General features: G+C 42.1%; 1 protein-coding gene across 2 annotated transcripts in view; it reads left to right on the top strand.

Annotated features, from left to right (window-relative positions):
* Window positions 1-20918, top strand: part of LOC310734939 (protein sidekick-2-like) — a 289396-nt gene that overhangs the window by 52213 nt on the left and 216265 nt on the right. For both annotated transcript variants that reach the window (XM_083557417.1, XM_083557418.1), the window contains exon 2: window positions 20340-20352. In XM_083557417.1, coding sequence (XP_083413543.1) covers window positions 20340-20352 — 13 coding nt within the window. The remainder of the gene's footprint in view (window positions 1-20339; window positions 20353-20918) is intronic.

Below are 20918 nucleotides of genomic sequence, written 5' to 3'. Positions count from 1 at the left end.
CCACAACGGTGTCGTCAGCAAACTTGATGATGGTGGTGGAGTTTGAAGTGGCCACACAGTCATATGTGTACAGTGAGTACAGCAGGGGGGCTCAGAACACAACCCTGGGGAGCTCCAGTGCTGAAGGTGAGGGTGGATGAGGTGTGTTTTTCCACCCGTACAGCTTGTGGTCTGTCTAAACGCTGAACTGTAGTCCATGAACAACATCTTTGCATAATTCCCATTTCTTTGGTCCAGGTGGCTCATCGTGGTGTGGAGGATATGAGCAATGGCGTCCTCAGTAGAGCGGTTTTGATGGTATGCAAACTGTAATGGGTCCAGTGTGTCTGGTAGTGATGCAGTGATGAAGTCTCTGACCAGTCTCTCGAAGAACTTCATCACTACTGAGGTCAAGGCTACAGGGCGATAGTTGTTAAGGCAGGCGGGCCTGGGGTTTCTTCGGGACAGGAACAATAGTGGACTGTTTGAAACATGAGGGGACAACAGACTGTTCCAGTGAGAGGTTGAATATCTCAGTGAACACCGGTGCTAGCTGGTCAGCGCAGGCTTTCCGAACCTGACCTGTGATGCCATCCGGTCTTGCTGCCTTCCTGGTATTCACTCTCTTGAATGCCCTCCTCACATCATGCTCCAAGATGGTGAACGTGTTTACCTCTCCGGCTCTCTCAGCGTGCATGCTGGTTGTGCCGCTAGCACCGCTAGCGTGGTTAGCTGCAGCCTTGAAACAAGCGTAAAAGGTGTTTAGCTCGTCTGCCAGAGAAGCGTCTGCATTCACCATTTTAGAAGATGGTGTTTTATAGTTTGTTATTGTCCTTAGTCCCTGCCACAGGCTCCTAGAGCCACCATGTTGAAACTGTGACTTCAGTTTCCTCCAGTAGCGCCGCTTTGCATCCTTCACCGCTCTGCGAAAACTGTAGGACGCAGCCTTGTACTCGTTCATGTCCCCGGTGGCGAGCCCCATGTTATAGGCAGCGGAGCGGGATCTCAGAGCGTCGCGAATGGTTTTATCCACCCATGGCTTCTGGTTGGGAAACGTTCTGATAATGTTTTTTTGCACCGTATCATCCGCTAGTTTCCTGATGAATCCCACAACCGCTTCCGTAAACATGTTGACGTCATCAGAGCTGCGCCTGAACATGTCCCAGTCTGCGTCATCCAAAGCGTCCTGCAGAGCGGACACCGATTGGTCAGTCCAGCATGCGACCGCCCTCTGAACCGGAGCTTTCTGTTTTAACCTTTGTTTGTAAACAGGCATGAGGAAGATGGCGGCATGGTCTGATTTCCCAAACGGTGGACTTGATTGTGCCTTGTAGCTGTTCTTGAAAGGTGTGTAGCAGTGGTTAGTGTAGTGTCCTTTCACCCCTGGTGGGGTGGGTGATGTGCTGATAAAAGTTCGGTAGTGCGCGCTTGAGGTTGGCACTGTTGAAATCTCCTACCACAATGTAATTTACCACCTTAACTAGCGCCGTCTCTGTGCTATGATGAGGCCGAAATTCTGACTGATACATTTAATAAATGTTGTTCCTCAGTAGATGTGAGCAGAACTGCTGTGCTACAACCTTTTCTAGAATCTTGGAGATGAAGGGGAGTTTTGATATTGGTCTGTAGTTGGACAGCTGACAGGGTGAAGGTCAGGTTTCTTAATTAGGGGGTTGATAACCAGTGCTAATGGAAGAGTTTATTTTTAAAACAGGTTAAATTACTTCTGGAATGATCTGTTTGAGGAAACTTGTAGGCGAGGGATGGAGATGCAGGTTGATGATTTTGATGAGGAAATAAATAAAATGAAGTCGTTCTCTTGAATAGGAGTAAAACTTTGTAATTGATGGTCTGTTATAATGACACTGCTGTCTACAGAGTTATTTATAAAATAGTTTGGATTTATTTTAATCGTCTGGATTTCTTGCCTGATGTTTTCAACTTTATTATTAAAAAAGTTGATGAAATCATTACTACCTATTGATGGTGTGCATGTGAGTGCAGTGCTTTTATTCCCTGTTCATTTTGCATTTTGTAATACCCAATACCCTATACCCTACACTCTATATCTTATACCCAATACCCTATACCCTACACTCTATATCTTATACCCAATACCCTATACCCTACACTCTATATCTTATACCCAATACCCTATACCCTACACTCTATATCTTATACCCAATACCCTATACCCTACACTCTATATCTTATACCCAATACCCTATACCCTACACTCTATAACTTACACCCTATACCCAGCACTCTATACCTTACACCCAACACTGTATACCTCACACTATATACCTTACACCCATCACTCTATACCTCACACTCTATACCTTACACCCATCACTCTATACCCATCACTCTATTCCTTTTACTCTACACCCTATACTCTAAGCTCTACCTTACAGCCTATTCCATACACTCTATACCTTACACCATACAGTCTATACCCTACACTCTATACCCTACACGTTATACCCAACACCCTATACCATACACTCTATACCTTACACCCAACAGTTTATACTCTACACTCTATACCTTATACCGAACACTCTATACCATACACTACTACCTTACACCCAACACTCTAAACCATACACTCTATACCTTACACTCTTTACACTACACTCTATACCTTACACCCAAAACTCTATAACCTACAATCTATACCCTACACTCTATATACTACACTTTATCTTACACACAACATCCTCTACCATACACTCTATACCTTATACCTGACACTCTATACCCTACACCCAACAGTCTAAACCATACACTCTATACCTTACACCCGACACTCTATTCCCTACACTCTATACCTTAAACCCAACACTGTAAACTACACTCTATACCTTACACCTAATACCCTATACCCTACACTCTATAGCTTACACCCTATACCCAGCACTCTATACCTTACACCCAACACCGTATACCTCACACACTATACCTCACAGCCAACACTCTAAACCATACACTTTATACCAGACATGGGGAAACTACGGCCCACGGGCCACACACGGCCCGTTGGGTTTATTAATCCGGCCCGCCGAACGTGACCAAATTCTATTAAAATAGGTACGGGTAAACATTGTTCAATTTACCTTTCCCCTGTAATGCCCACATTTCCCCAAAAGATGTCGCACTTAAGCTCAATTGACGTTGTTCGCGTGCATTACTCTCTTCTTCTCTTAAGAGAGCTTAATCTGATACTCTATAAAAAACTGTGACAGTTATTGACCAACACCTCGGATCTATCCTGAGAATTGCCACAACAAAACTTACTCCAGACATTGATGAACTGGCAAAATAAGGAGTTTAACAACACTTCCTACTGAAACTGAACTTGAGTTTTTCTGCTGTGTTTATTGATGCACTGGCAAAAAAAAAAAGATCAACGAATTGTTAATGAAACTAAATTTGCCAAATCTCTAATGCTTTATATGTATGTATGTGTGTATATATATATTTGTGTGTGTGTGTGTGTGTGTGTGTGTGTGTGTGTATATATATTATGTGTGTATATGTATGACCCGGCCCCTCTGTCAAAAATTAGAACCTATTGTGGTCCGTGAGTCAAAAAGTTTGCCCATCCCTGCTCTATACCTTATACCTGAAACTCTATTCCCTACACTCTACACCTTTTACCCTACACCCTATACTCTATGCTCCACTTTACAGCCTATACCATACACTCTATACCCAACACCCGATACTCTACACTCTATACCTTACACCCTACACTCTATACCCAACACCCTATACTCTACACTCTATACCCAACACCCGATACTCTACACTCTATACCTTACACCCTACACTCTATACCCTACACTCTATACCCAACACCCTATACTCTACACTCTATACCTTACACCCTACACTCTATACCCAACACCCTATACTCTACACTCTATACCTTACACCCTACACTCTATACCCTACACTCTATACCCAACACCCTATACTCTACACTCTATACCTTACACCCTACACTCTATACCCTACACTCTATACCCAACACCCTATACTCTACACTCTATACCTTACACCCTACACTCTATACCCAACACCCTATACTCTACACTCTATACCTTACACCCTACACTCTATACCCTACACTCTATACCCAACACCCTATACTCTACACTCTATACCTTACACCCTACACTCTATACCCAACACCCTATACTCTACACTCTATACCTTACACCCTACACTCTATGCCCTAACACTCTACACCCTACACTCTATACCCTACACGTTATACCCAACACCCTATACTCTACACTCTATACCTTGCCCCCTACACTCTATACCCTACACCCTACACTCTATATTCAATTCAATTCAATTCATTTTTATTTGTATAGCGCTTTTAACAATGAACATTGTCTCAAAGCAGCTTTACACAGATAATGCGGTGATTAAAAATGAATATGTTCTTTATGAGTAAGTTTGTCCCTGATGAGCAAGCCGGTGGCGACTGGCGACTGCGGCAAGGAAAAACTCCCCGAGATGGCATAAGGAAGAAACCTTGAGAGGAACCAGACTCTAGAGGGAACCCATCCTCATCTGGGTTACACCGAATGTCCATTTGTGGCGGGTATACAATGTTGTGGGGTGCAGTGATGATGATCAAAAGCGAAGTGTATTTCTGAGTCAGTGTAGGAGACTGTTGACATCAACTACAGTCCAATCCAGGCAGGCCTGGATGAAGTGGGAAGATCCACGGGGGGGAGAGGGGCAGGAACAGTGGTCACTGGAGCCTCAGGAGCATGTTTAACTCGACCGAGAGAGAGAGAGAGAGAGAGAGAGAGAGAGAGAGAGAGAGAGAGAGGAGAGGGTGACAGGAGGAGAAGGAAATGGATTATTAAGTGTACCTATTGTTGCATGAGAGTTAAAGTCACTGTGCAGTTTGGACTCCGGCAAGACTCGCTATGGCAGCATAACTAAAAGGGAGAACCAGAAGGCAACACAGACATGAGGGATCTCTGGGATAAGAGACGGCCCACCACACCACCATCAACAAACCTGAGTGAACACGTGAATGTGAGGGGACGACAGCGTACAAATATCCCAGTTCACCAAACACTCTATATCAATGTTCCCTCCAGATCTAAGCCTTTACCTGAGAAAAAATCTACTGATTAAAGGCTTGACTGAATAAATATGTTTTCAACCTCGACTTGAACACTGAGACTGTGTCTGAGTCCCGAACACTGGTTGGAAGGCTGTTCCATAACTGCGGGGCTTTATAAGAGAAAGATCTGCCCCCTGCTGTAATCTTCATTATTGGAGGAACCAACAGATAGCCAGCACCTTTTGATCTAAGTAGGCGTGGAGGATCATACTGGTACAGAAGTTCACTCAGATACGGTGGTGCGAGACCATTAAGTGCTTTATATGTCAGTAGTAGAATTTTATAATCAATGCGAGATTTGATTGGGAGCCAGTGTAGATGATTAATACAGGGGTGATGTGGTCATATTTCCTAGATCTAATGACGACTCTTGCTGCTGCATTCTGAACTAACTGAAGCTTATTTATGCACCTACTCGCACACCCAGACAGTAAAGCGTTACAGTAGTCTAATCTAGAAGTAACAAAAGCATGAACTAGTTTTTCTGCATCCTGTAACGACATCATATTTCTAATTTTAGCAATATTTCTAAGGTGAAAGAAGGAGATCCTGGTAATATTATTCACGTGAGCCTCAAAGGAAAGACTCGAGTCAATAATCACACCAAGGTCTTTGACAGCCGTACACGCTGAAACAGAAACACCATCCAGAGATGTTAGGTAATCGGAAAGTTTGCTTCTAGCTGCATGTGGTCCTAGTAAAAGTACTTCAGTCTTATCGGAGTTTAGCAGAAGAAAGTTATCGAGCATCCACTGTCTAACGTCCTTTACACATTTTTCAACATTGTTAAGCTGATCTCTCTCATCTGGCTTTGCTGAAATATATAGCTGTGTATCATCAGCATAGCAATGGAAGCGAATACCATGTTTATGAATAATTTCTCCAAGAGGCAGAATATATAAAGAGAAAAGCAGAGGGCCCAAGACAGATCCTTGAGGAACACCAAACTTTACCTCAGAGTGTGGAGAACTCACCATTAACATCAACAAACTGATAGCGATCGGTCAAATAAGACCTGAGCCAAGAGAGAGCCGTTCCCTTAATTCCAACAACGTTCTCAAGTCTAGCAAGTAGTATAGTGTGATCAATGGTGTCAAAAGCTGCACTGAGGTCGAGCAAAACAAGTAAGGAGACAAAACCCTGATCAGAGGCCAATAACAGGTCATTTACCACCTTAACTAGCGCCGTCTCTGTGCTATGATGAGGCCGAAATCCTGACTGATACATTTCAAAAATATTATTTATAAGTAGGTGTGAGCAGAACTGCTGTGCTGCAACCTTTTCTAAAATTTTGGCTATGAAGGGGAGATTTGATATTGGTCTGTAGTTGGACAGCGGACATGGGTCAAGGTCAGGTTTCTTAATTAGGGGGTGGATAACTGCCAGTTTGAAGGATTTTGGTACAAAACCAGTGCTAATGGAAGAGTTTATTATTTTTAAAACAGGTTCAATTCCCTCTGGAATGATCTGTTTAAAGAAACTTGTAGGCAAGGGATCGAGAATGCAGGTTGATGATTTTGATGAGGAGATTAATTAAATTAAGTCATTCTCGTGAATAGGAGTAAAACTTTGTAATTGATTGTCTGTTATAATGACACTGCTGTCTACAGGGTTACTTGTAAAATAATTTGGATTTATATTAACCGTCTGGATTTTTTGCCTGATGTTTTCAATTTTATTATTAAAAAAGTTCATGAAATCATTAGTACCTATTGATGGTGTGCATGTGAGTGCAGTGCTTTTATTCCCTGTTAATTTTGCTACCGTGCTGAATAGAAATCTAGGATTCTGCTTGTTATTTTCTATGAGGGTGGAGAAATATGCTGATCAGCAGCACTAAGAGATTTTCTATAAATTAGGAGGCTCTCCTTCCATGCTATTTGAAATACTGTTAATTTTGTTTGACGCCATTTACGTTCTAATTTTCGAGTGGTCTGTTTTAAGGTGCGTGTATGATCATTATACCACTGTGCTAATTTTTTCTCCCTGATCATTTTGGTCTTAAGGGGAGCTACATCATCTAGGGTATAACGTAATGTTGATTCTAGGTGTTCGGTGGCCCAGTCGAGCTCTGCAGGGTCAGACGGAGATCTATCTAATATCGTAATTTCTGGAAGATTATTAATAAAACGTGCTGCTGTAGCTGACGTGAAAGTACGCTTAACACGATAACGTGGTGAAGTAGTAATGCAATGACTGAGGCAAATTTTAAAAGAGATGAGATAATGGTCTGAAATAGCTTCAGACTGTGGAATTATGACTACGTTTTTTATTTTTAATCCAAATGTTAACAACAAATCGAGAGTGTGTCACCACTATGAGTGGGTCCTATAACATTCTGATTAATTCCAACTGAATCTAGAATGGACACAACTGCTGCTCTTAAGGAGTTTTCCTGATTATCAAAATGAATGTTAAAATCACCAATAATTAATGCTTTGTCTAGAGAAGTAACTAAATTTGTGATGAAATCTGCAAATTCTATGAGAAAATCAGAGTCGGGCCCCTGGGGGTCTATAAATAATAATGAGTGGAATTGTCTGACTGGACCTGCTTTCGGACACTGAATATTTTATGCTGGTGTAAAGAACTTCAAATGTTTTACATTTTTGTTTAGTCTTTTGTGTGACGTTTAGATTATTATTATAAATAGCTGTGACTCCGCCTCCTCTGCCATTTAGACGGGGTTGGTGTATGTAACTATACCCAGGAGGACTTGCTTCATTTAATGCTAAATATTCATTTGGTTTAATCCATGTTTCTGTCAAACACATTATATTAAACTCCTGGTCGGTAATAATTTCGTTTACATTAAGCGCTTTAGACGTGAGAGATCTAATATTCAGCAATCCTATCTTTAGATCAGAGGTGCTGCTGTGCGTTCAGTCCTATTTAATTTAATGTTAATCAGGTTACTAAAACAGACTTTCTGAGAATTCCTATATTTTGGTTTCGCTCGGGGGACAGACACAGTCTCAATTTGGTGGATCCTGAGTGACGACTCTGTGCAGCTAGCAGACGGTTGGTTTAGCCTGTCTGTCTGCTTCCTGGCCTTGGCTCTAGACAGTCACTTGTTAACTATTGCTGTTCTGAGACTATGACCTATACTACAAGAAATGAGAGCAGCACCTTCCCGAGTGGGATAGACACCGTCCCGCCCTAACAGGCCAGCCTTGCCCTCAAAAATGCTCCAATTATTAATGAAGCCCACATTATTTTTGGAGCACTCTATACCCTACACTCTATACCCAACACCCTATACTCTACACTCTATACCTTACACCCTACACTCTATGCCCTAACACTCTACACCCTACACTCTATACCCTACACGTTATACCCAACAACCTATACTCTATACTCTATACCTTACACCCTACACTCTATGCCCTAACACTCTACACCCTACACTCTATACCCTACACGTTATACCCAACACTCTATAATCTACACTCTATACCTTGCACCCAACAGTTTATACCCTACACTCTATACCTTACACCCAATACCCAACACTCTATACTTTACACCCAACACTCTATACCCTACACTCTATACCTTACACCCTACACTCTTTACCCTGCACTCTATACCTTACACCCAACACTCTATACCATACACTCTTTACCATACACACTAAACCTTATACCCAACACTCTATACCATACACTTAATACACTTAATACCTTACACCCAACACTCTGTACCCTACACACTATACTCTACACTATATACCCTACACTCTATATCTTACACACGACATCCTATACCATACACTCTATACCTTATACCTGACACGCTATACCCTACACCCAACACTCTAAACCATACACTCTATACCTTACACCCGACACTCTATACCTTAAACCCAACACTGTAAACTACACTCTATAACTTACACCCAATACCCTATACCCTACACTCTATACGTTACACCCAACACCGTATACCTTACACTCTATACGTTACACCCAACACTCTATTCCCTACACTCTATACCTTACACCAAACAGTTTATACCCTACACTCTATACCTTACACCCTATACCGAACACTCTATACTTTACACCCAACACTCTATATCCTACACTCTATACCTTACATCGAACACCTTAAAACCCTATACACTATAATTTACACGCAACTTCCTATACCCGACACTCTATACCTTACATCCAACAATGTATACCTTACACTCTATACCCACCACTTTATACCTTACACCCAACACTATAAACTACACTCTGTATCCTACATTTTATACCTTACACCCATACCCTACACTCTATACCTTATACCTAACACTCTATAACCTACACTCTATACCTTACACCGACCACCCTATACTTTACACTCTATAACTTACACCCAACATCCTATACCCAACACTCCACACCCTACAATATATACCTTACACTCTATACCTCACAGCCAACACTCTATACCCTACACTATATACCTTAAACCCAACGCTTTATACCCTACACTCTATACCTTACTCTCTATACCCCGACTCTATACCTTACACCCAACATTCTATACCCTACCCTCTATACGCTACACCCAACACTCTATACTCTATACCTTACATCCAACACTTTATACCATACACTCTATAACCTACACTCTATAACTTACACCCAACACTCTATACCCTACACTCTATACCTTACACCCAACACTCTATACCGTACACTTTATATACTACACCCTATACCAAATGCCCTGTTCCTTACACTGTGTAGTGAATAATGTCCTGAAACAGAACAGCAATACTGAATAAACCAATACTGAAAAAAAGAGCTAAAAGGGTTCAATTATACAGATGCTTCCACATTCCAGTCATTACAGTGGAAAAACTCTAACATCTACTCTGTGTGTGTGTGTGTGTGTGTGTGTGTGTGTTTGTGGTATTTGTCCTGAGGTGTTAATTACTGTAGCAGAAGTCCAGCTGCAACATTAATAATTCATTAAATATTCATTCTTTTTTAATCACTGCAGATCTGTTACTGAAGCACACACACACACACACACACACACACACACACACACACACACATTAATGTGTTGGTTTATGCAGGAGACTGAAGTCATGGACAAGAGGAGTTAATTTTGACAAAATAAACAGAAAAAACATTGTCATGCGTTCACAAAAACAGTCCATCAATTCATTTACATTTTGCTTTTAACAGTGGACACTGTCCCACAGCAGCTGTACAGAGATGAAGAGGTGATGAAGTTGGAATGTAGAAGTTTGTCCCTAATGAGTGATCCAGTGGTGAAGGAAAAACTCTATGATATGTTATGAGGAAATAACCTTAAGAGTAACCAGACTCAAAATGGAACCTCATCCTCCACACCGAATGTCTATTCATCATGGTTCCATCATTGTTGAAGTGAACATTGCAGAACCATTCATGCAAACTGTGGTCCTAAGCACATTGTAGAAGACTGTTGTTGTTATTAATTACATTGGACTCTGATAGACTGAATCCTCTGGAGACAAAACCCTGATCAGAGGCCAATAACAGTCATTTACCACCTTAACTAGCGCCGTCTCTGTGCTATGATGAGGTTGAAATCCTGACTGATACATTTCATAAATGTTGTTCCTCAGTAGATGTGAGCAGAACTGCTGTGCTACAACCTTTTCTAGAATCTTGGAGATAAAGAGGAGGTTTGATATTGGTTGGACAACTGACAGGGTGAAGGTCAGGTTTCTTAATTAGGGGCTTGATAACTGCAGTTTGAAAGAGTTAAGTGCATAACCAGTGCTATGAAAGTCTATCAGAATCCATCAAAGTTTACCACAGTCCATCAGGGTCCCTCAGAGAACAGATGGAGATGCAGCTGTAAATACCCAAAGCCAGCAGCCGAGTCTCTCAGTCTCGAATTACCTTTCCTTCCCGACGTTTGCTGGCAGTCCCTCCCGGATTGGCACGCTTCCTTCCTTCGCTTTCTCTCTTAGTGCCCGCCCGAGTTTCCTAGCAAATCAGCATACCTTTTCTCATGTCCGAGATCGTTCGAGATCACTCACCGGCCGACACGTCCTTCCACCGGCACCCGCTCGTGCTTAGTCCCCGTTCGCTGACCCTTCCTCTTGTCTCTCTGCTTGGTGGCTCTCTCTCTCCGAGGTTGGCGTCTGTCTCCTCTTTATTGGTGTCGCCGGGCTGAAAAAGAGCGCACTGATTACTCTCATCAGCTGCAGGTGTTTCTTACCACTCGTTCCGTCCGGCTCCACCCTCCACTTGCACCCCGCTGGCACACAAACAAATAAATAAACAAACAAAAACAAAAGTGGTGCTGCCAATTCACTGAGTTATAATTCAACACAGATACTCTTAGAGAGGAAAGTGGAAATCTAACAGGAAGTAACTACTCGTGTAAACCACTTAAATGTATTTAATTTGTAAAGCTGTTTTTTTGGACATTTACAGAGTCCTGTATCTAATGAGATTAATTGACTACAAACTCTGGAACTGTTTCAGAATAATGTTCCTCAACATCAAATTGCAAAATGACTGTGATGAAGGAAAAACTCCCTGAGATGCAGAAGGAAGAAACCTTGAGAGGAACCAGACTCAAGAGGGAACCTCATCCTCATCTGGGTTCCACCGAATGTCTATTTATTACAGATAAACAATGTTGAGGTGCAGTGATGGAGATCAGAGCAAACTGTAGTCCTGAGTCAGTGTAGTGCCATCATCCAGAGGCAGACCAGGACGAAGTGGGACGATCCGAGGAGGGAAGAGGAGCAGGGACAGTGATCACTGGAACCTCAGGAGCATGTTTAATTCGACCAACAGTGCACTGACTGCAAGCTGCTGTCAAAACATTAAAAAAATAAATAGATATATATATATCATCAAAATATATATAATCAATATAGCAGATCATTCAGCATGACCAGTTCTGTAGTGTCCAGCAGGTCGTTCATTTTGGTTTCTTTACTTTTTAGAGCTTCAATATGCCCTCGATTTCCTGGTGCCTCCAAACGCTGGAGTTCAACTGATACATTCTTTTGCCATTTGATGGTTCCTATAAACTCTTTTATACCTTCAGCACTAAAAAACACCTCCTAGCCTTCAGCGTCGCGCCCGCGTGATGATATCCCAGTGTTCTCAGGTGTTAATGTTTAGCAATAGATGAAATAAAAAGGGAGAACAGTAACATGACTCACTATACATCATTCTTAAGCTCTGAGCCTCAAGCAGTGATTTCAGATCTCTGTTTTTAAATAGAAAACGTATAACGAATGTATTTGCTAAATGTGTGTAACCAGTACACAACAACAACATGCATAAAAAACTGCACTACTTACATTATTATTGTAATAACAAGTCACACACACATCCACTGCTGCTAATCCCGGTTTATTAGGAAAGATAAGGGTCCAGTGAACAACATGCTGTACAGCATTTCTGCTCCAAACAAACAATAGTGTTGTAATTTAGATGTTTATTCTTTTGGACTTACTAAACTCTTTTGGGATTAAACAAAACGTCACCAGACCAACTCATCGTTTTAACCACACACTAGACTTAATAATATTCCACGGAGCAGACGTCACTGATATAGATATTTTACCTCAGAGTGATGACATCACAGACCATTATCTCATACTGTACACACTACCGGTAGAGCAGATTAGCCGTGTTTCACCACGGTATCGACTTGGTAGGACTATTATTCCAACCACTAAGGACAGATTCATAAATAACCTGCCTGATTTATCTCAATTTCACATTAAACCCATAACTGATAATAATCTTGATGAAATAACTAACAACATAGACCTTATCCTCACTAGCACTTTAGACACCGTTGCCCCCATCCGGTTAAAAAAGGTTCGAGAACAAGCACCTGCACCTTGGTATAATAGTCATACGCATGCCCTAAAGAGAACAACACGTAATCTGGAGAGAAAATGGAGGAAAACTAAATTGGAGGTATTTAGAATTGCGTATAAAGACAGTATGCTTAGCTACAGACAGGCGCTAAAAGCTGCTAGAGCTAAACACCTGAGCAAACTCATAGAAAATAACAAAAACAATCCCAGGTTCCTTTTCAGTACTGTAGCTAAACTAACTACAAATCAGGGATCTGAAAATTGTGTTCCATCACAGTTTAGTAGTGAAGACTTTATGAATTTCTTCACTGAAAAAATAGATAACATTAGAAAAACAATTGTGGCAGTTCAACCTCTGAGACCATCTCCTGAGACAGTGTTACCTTCAACTCCACAACTCCACTGTTTTACATGTACAGGACAGGAAGAGCTGTATGATGCTATTATGAAAGCTAAATCAACAACGTCAGTTAGATCCAATTCCAACTCATCTATTGAAGGAAGTGTTATATACAGCTGGTGAGCCTCTTCTCAATATTATTAACTTTTCACTTTTATTAAGTCACGTCCCTAAATCCCTCAAGTTAGCAGTTATTAAGCCCCTCATTAAAAAACCTAATCTGAATCAAAACACGCTATCGAATTACAGACCAATTTCAAATCTCCCATTTATGTCTAAGATTTTAGAAAAGATTGTGTCTACTTAGAATTTCATCAGCATTCAGGGACAGGCATTAAGCTGGTTTAAATCCTACCTGTCCGATCGTTACCATTTAGTAGATTTAAATGGAGAGCTATCCAGGTTAATGCAAGTAAATTATGGGGGGCCACAAGGTTCAGTTCTAGGACTTCTGCCTTTTACAATATACATGCTTCCCTTAGGAAATATTATTAGAAGGCATGGAATTAGCTTCCATTGTTATGCTGATGATACTCAGCTATATATTAAAACCAGGCGATACAGCTCAATTAGCTCGGATAACTGAGTGTGTTAAGGAAATAAGAGATTGGATGACCCATAACTTTCTATTATTAAATTCTGATAAGACTGAGATTTTGCTCATCGGCCCAAAAACCAGTATACAGAAGCTCCAGCATCTCAGCCTGCATTTAGAAGGATGTTCTGTAACCACTAGTTCAACGGTAAAAGACCTGGGAGTTATTTTAGAGCAACTTATCTTTTAAAAATCGACCGCCCTTTACTTTATACCGTACAATTAACAGAGCATGTAGTTCAGATCGAATATTGCAGGAACTTTAAAATGTGAGCGGCACTCAGAGACACTTATAACAAATACAGTGTTTAATGAATGAGACAAAACAAAACATAGAACTAACTACACAAACATACAAAAATAAATAAAATAATAAAAATAAACAAAAAGTTAAAATTAGGAAAAAGGAAGAAGAGAAGGGAAAAGAAGAAAAGAGAGAAAGAAAGGAAAGGAATGGCAAGCTTAATCTTCCAAATTAACCACAACCTAAACGAGAATCATCAAGGAATTCAAATTCACCTTAAAATTAAGGGGATTAAATTTAAACACATATTTAAACTGGTTGGTAAAATGGTTACTTGCATTGCCTTGTTGCACAAGAGTCCGGATGCGGTAGACAAAGAAATCAAATCAAATTTTTATTTGTCACATACACATACATACAGGGTATGACATGCAGTGAAATGCTTTTAATGATGGTCCGGCATGAGGGAATAAAAACGGGTGAAAAAAAATAAAAATAAAACAAAGAAAAAGATGGCAGATAAATAAAGTATAAAAACTATATAAAAATAAGATTATATAAAGATATATAAAGATATATATATACAGCTCCACACACACACACACACACACACACACACACGTAGTCTGTCCCCATCATACTAAGTATCGGCAACTGCGGCTCGTTAACCGCAGCCCTACATATAAACCCCTCACTTTCTTTCATTCACCGTCAATCTCACATAGATGAACACATTGACCTCGCAAAACGACTATCTACTTTCCTGTGGATACCTCCGCGATCTCTATCCCTCCAGAGACTGCTCCGTTCTTCCTCCCCGAAGAATCATTTGCTTTTTGTTCGGCATTTCTGTTTATTTACCAGTTGCATCGCTACTTCATTAGAACCTGTTTCTTCACTAACCCTGGGTTTTTGCTTCAGTCACTCTGCAACCGTGATGGAAGAACTGACCTGCCAAACAGAAGGACCCTAACCCTCCTCTACCTTCCAACAATCCGATGGCTCTCCCGAGCTCCTTCTCTGGGGATGCGGCTGAATGCTGTGGCTTCCTGCTCCAGGTAGAGCTATACATCGGCATGCAGCCACACCGCTTCGTCTCCGACCACGTGAAAATCGCATTTCTAATCTCGCTGTTATCCGGAAGAGCTCTCGCGTGGGCCTGCGCTCTGTGGAGCGCAAATAGTGTAGCTCTCGCCTCCTTTGCAGCGTTCACAACGTACGCGATGGAGGTTTTCTGCACGGCAACGGGATCGCTAAACAACGCGAATGAACTCCTGAATCACTCTACAGTAAATATCATCCTGGGGCAGCCATGGCTGATTAAACACTCACCTCGGTGTTCCTGGAGCCATTGTGACGTCCTTGAATGGAGCCCCTGAATGGTGCCACGAACACTGTCTCCACGGCCTTCCCACTCCACTCAACAAAAGGGTGACCATGGCCGCCACACGAGTCGAAAACTCCCCTACACCCTCTCAGGCGGAGATCCCACCTGAATACTATGCATTCGCGGATGTGTTCAGCGAGGAAGCTGCAACCCGACTACCTTCTCACCGACCCTGGGATTTTGCCATCAATCTGGCTCCTGGAGCTAAACTCCCGAAGGGCCGGATCTATCCCCTGTCCGTTCCTGAACGCGCATCCATGGAACGGTACATCCAGCAGGCCCTTGACCAGGGTTTCATCACCCCGTCCTCCTCTACCGCTTTCTCCTCCGACTACTTTCTCCTTGTATCGACTACTGAAGTCTCAATACCCTCATCACTCCTCTCCCTTATCCACTCCCGCTCATCCCTGCCGCGCTAGAGGACCTCCGTGAGGCACGTTACTTCACGAAGCTAGACCTCAGGAGTGCCTACAACCTCGTGCGGATTCGAAAAGGAGACGAGTGGAATACCACCTTCATCACTCCCGCTGGCCACTACGAGTACCGGGTCATGCCATATGGCCTTTCAATTTCACCGGCCGTGTTCCAGGGCTTCATGAATGAGGTGTTCCGGCCACTCCTACACCGATCCGTAATCGTCTACATCAACGACATTCTGGTCTACTCCTGGACGCCTCAGGAACATCATGACCACGTGACCCAAGTGCTAAAGCTCCTGCGAAAGCACCAGCTATACCTGAATCTCCCTAAGTGCGAGTTTCACCAAACCCGGGTCCAGTTCCTTGGCTATGTGATCAGCACCAAGGGAATCCAAATGGACCAAAGGAAAGTGCAGGCGGTGTAAAAATGGCCACCCCCCAGCTCCGTGAAGGAGTTGCAGAGGTTCCTGGGGTTCACGAACTTGTGCTTCATACGGGGTTTTAGTCAGGTCACAGCCCCGCTCACCTCCCTCCTCAGGGGCAAACCCAAAGAACTGCCCTGGACATCCGAAGCCGAAGAGGCATTCCAGGAGCTCCGGGATTGGTTCTGCGCAGCTCCACTCCTCAATCACCTGAACCCTGAACGTCCCTTTTGCGTGGAGGTGGACACATCATCCACCTGGGTCGGGGCTACCCTCTCCCAGTACTCCAGGAGCCCCGCTCGACTTTACTCCTGCACCTAATTCTCGAAGAAACTGTTCCCCACCGAACAGAACTATGACATTGGGAACCGGGAGCTCCTCGCCATCAAGCTGGCACTCGTTTAATGGAGGCACTGGCTGGATGGGGCAAGACATCCGTTTGTGGAAGAATCTGCAATACCCCAGAGAGGAACCCCTGACAAGCCCGATGGGCCCTGTTCTCACCTACCGACCGGGGTCTAAGAACGGCAAGGCCGATCTCTCCCACATCTACGGTCCAGATGAACCTGTCGAACCAGAACCCATGATTCCTCCCGAGCTGTTCGTCTGCCCCATTGTGTGGAACCTCGAAGAGGAAATCCGCTCGGCCGCAAGTCAGGAGCCCGCACCCCCAGGGTGCCCGGAAGGCAGGACGTTCATCCCCACGGCCTGCCGCCCTGCCTTGTTGAACTCTGTCCACGATACTCCCGGTACCGGCCATCCGGGGCACCAGGGAACCCTCCTTCTCCTCCAAGCCCGGTTCTGGTGGCTCAACATGCACAGGGACGTGGCACGTTATGTCCAGGGCTGCCCGACCTGCGCCACCTACCTGTGGGTAAGCTGGTCCCGCTGTCGATCCCCGAACGGCCCTGGTCCCACCTGGGCATCGACTTTGTTACGGACCTGCCTGTATAGAGACTGGCTTGTGTTATCAGTTGAATGCTGAGTTGAATCTAATTTGTTATGAAAATCTTCATTCAATTTAAAATATAAACTCATGAGACATGTGGCTTTCAGCCCAGTACTTTTCTGGATTGCTCCAGGACTGATTTCATGTATTTATGTATATTCGAAATAAAAATAATGTTCAATCATTTTGTTTCAATAATGCTACTGGCTGGAAAGAAAATGTTTAAAATAATAGGTGATGCAGAACAAACGTCACCATCACACCTGAGGAGGGAGTGGATGCTCAGGCCCAAGATACTACCTCCTTTACTGTGTTTTTTTTTTTTTTTTTTTTTTGTGTGTGTGTGTGTGGTCTCATTTGTTTTGTTACACTATATTCTACCAGCCATATTTTTTTTTTTTACCAGCAAGTGGAGTTTTATGTTTTTGTAATTGAACAACCGTGATCTAAAATTGATTGAGGCTTAGACGTTTAGAATGATGTATAGTTAGTCATGGTTACACTTGTTCCTTTTTATTTAATCTATTAAACATCAACACCTGAGAACACTGGGGTATTGGCCACATGGGCGTGATGGTTAAGGCTAAGGGATTAAATATTTTATATGTTTTTAATTGTGAATAAAATATGATTTTTTTAAGATTTTGCAAAACAGTCCCAACATTTTGGAATTGGAATTGTAGCAGGTATAAATGAAGTGCAGGAGTGTTCTGGAAAGGAGGAAATGTTCGTCGGGGACAGGCTTGCACTTGTGGAGAGCATCTTATTCATTGTTATCGCCACATTGTCTTTGTGGGGCTGTTCTGGGGCAATGTTCATTGCAAAAAGCGCTAAACAAATAAAAATCAATTGAATTGAATTGAAATCATTAGAAACATTAAAACATGAGCACAATGTAATCAGGTTTATTCATAAGCTGGTGCAATTCCTCAGGTGTTGTTTGGTGTTAAAATGTAACTCAGACTGTTCACACGGTGTGTGTTCAGTCACCATGTCAGTGTGTGTTACATTTCCCTATGTCAACCTCCTGAATATTTTTTAATAATGTTTTTGATTTCTTTATGCAATAATATTAACAAATCATTAACACTTCCTGTTCAGGTGATGTTTTTACACTTGCAGTCATGTGGAATGAGCTGAATCCCTTCATTGTTTAGGTTTAGGAACAGCTGCAGGTACAGGAACAGGTGAAGAAACAGATGCAGAAACAGGTTCAGGTCCAGGAACATGTACAGGTGCAGGTGCTGGAACAGGTGCAAGTACACTTGCAATCAGAAATATTCAACCCCTAAAGAGTTCGAAGGATTTATAAATAAAAATCTTTTCAAAGTGCAGGATTCTGCTTTGGATGGCTCCTTAATGAGTTTAGTGATACATAAAATAAACACAGAAAATGTATGATGTAGTATTTGTGTGTAACAGTATATTTTGTTAAGATCGCCATGTCACAATTATTCAACCCCTGTATAATATTGTTGTTTTTAAAGCTTTCGGACAGTTTTTATGGCCTGAAGTGGAGCTGAAACATCATTAAGCCTTTGGGAACTCTATAACGATCCTTCATTTGCTTTAGCTGTGATGCATATATAAACCCCGACCAGGAAGGTGTTCAAGGTGAGTTGCAATCATGGGAAAGACAAAGGAGCTTCCACAAAAGCTGAGAGAAGAGATTATTTCATCAAACCTGAAGGGCCTTGGGTATAAGAAGATTTCCAAAAGATTTAACATTCCAAGAGACACCTTTGGGAGCATTATAAGGAGGTTTATAATGCAAAATGAAAAACCCTTGTGTGACTGCAAGACAGCTACAGGATGACATGATGAAGGCTGGTACAAGTGCCTTAGTGGCAACTATAAGACGTGCACTGAATAATCAAGGACTTCATGACCGGACCCCAAGACGCACTCCACTCTTGACCTCAAGGAACATCAGGAGTCGACTAGAATATGCCAGGAGGAATTTGGATAAAACTACAGCGTTCTGGGAGACAGTTGTATGGACTGATAAAACCAAACTGGAACTTTTTGGACATATGGACCAGCGGTATGTCTGGCGTGCAAAAGGTCAGTCTTATGACCAGAAGAATATCATTCCCCACGGTCAAGCACGGAGGTGGGTCAATAATGATGTGGGGCTGTTTTTCTGTGGCAGGAACTCTTAATCTTGATTGTGTACCTGGCATCATGGATTCCCAGAAATACCAGGTCATTTTGAAGAAGAATGTTTTGCCTTCTGTTGACAAATTAAACCTTGGTGATCATTGGACCTTCCAGCAAGACAATAATCCCAAGCACACCTCCAAATCAACCAAAGCTTGGTTGGGGAAAAGATGCTGGAGTGTCCTGGAGTGACCTTCTCAGTCACCAGATTTAAATCCAATTTAAAATCTTTGGTGGGATTTGAAGAAGGCAGTTGCAGCACGGAAGCCATCAAAGATCACTGAGTTAGAGGCTTTTGCACGTGAAGAATAGGCAAAGATTTCAATCGAGAGGTGGAAGAAGCTTGTCAGCACTTATCGAAAATGCTTGTTAGAAGTTATAAAAACTAAAGGGCGCTCCACAAGGTACTGAAGCTGGGGGTTGAATAATACTGCACATGCTCATGTGTTACAAGACTCACAATTTTCATTTGAACTTCAAAGTTAAGTCAACTTCTGTTGTCAAAATAACTCAAATATGTAGCAATAAATATTTTTTGTTATTTCACGTTTTTTCTTTTTTTATTTATTTTCATTATCTTTCATCAACATTACTGTATTGTCTATTGAGGTGAGGGGGTTTAATATTTCTGATTGCGAGTGTACATGTGCAGGTGCTGGAACAGGTGCAGGTTCAGTTGAAAGTAAAAAGGTGCTTTTTTGATTAATTGTTTTTTTTTCTCTTTTCTAATTATGGCCTGTTTTCTCTGCTTTTTTTCATGCTTCTGTTCCTCTGGGTTGCTGTGATTCAGGTAAGAAAGCTGCCTCACTGTCACAGTGTTTGTTTTATTGAACTTTTGCTTGTATCTGGAGTCAAAGCCTATAATTAAATATTTTACTTTCTCTGATGCTGAATTTATATTAGTCATTCAGATCACACAACACTTATTTTACTCGCAGAACAACTACTGTAACCAAATACATCTGTTAGGGAACAGAATGTGGACAGATCAGTTTCACCACACTGGAACAAACAGGAGATGTTAGATCCACAATCATCTGCAGATCAAAATAATATGCAATAATACAGAGACAGAAGCGTATACGTAACAAACCATAAACTGGAGTCAAGTCCTTTTACACTTGATTCCTAATTTAAAAAGAACAAATCAATATGAATTCCACTTCCTTTTTCAGCTTTTTCTGCATCGCTGATACGTCCCAGTCACACTTGACTGCACACTGAGTTTTTTCTTTTCCATCATCTCTCAGTCATCCCTTAATTTTATGGCATTGTACTTTGTAACACTATACACTGTAACATACATCATAACACACACAAACTGTACAACACTATCTGTACCTGGCTATCTTCAAG

This window comes from Silurus aristotelis (genome assembly GCF_946808225.1).
Source record: "Silurus aristotelis genome assembly, chromosome: 12".
Taxonomy (NCBI): domain Eukaryota; kingdom Metazoa; phylum Chordata; class Actinopteri; order Siluriformes; family Siluridae; genus Silurus; species Silurus aristotelis.
Note: the sequence above shows the minus strand (reverse complement) of the source record. Positions and strands in the feature narration are given on the sequence as shown.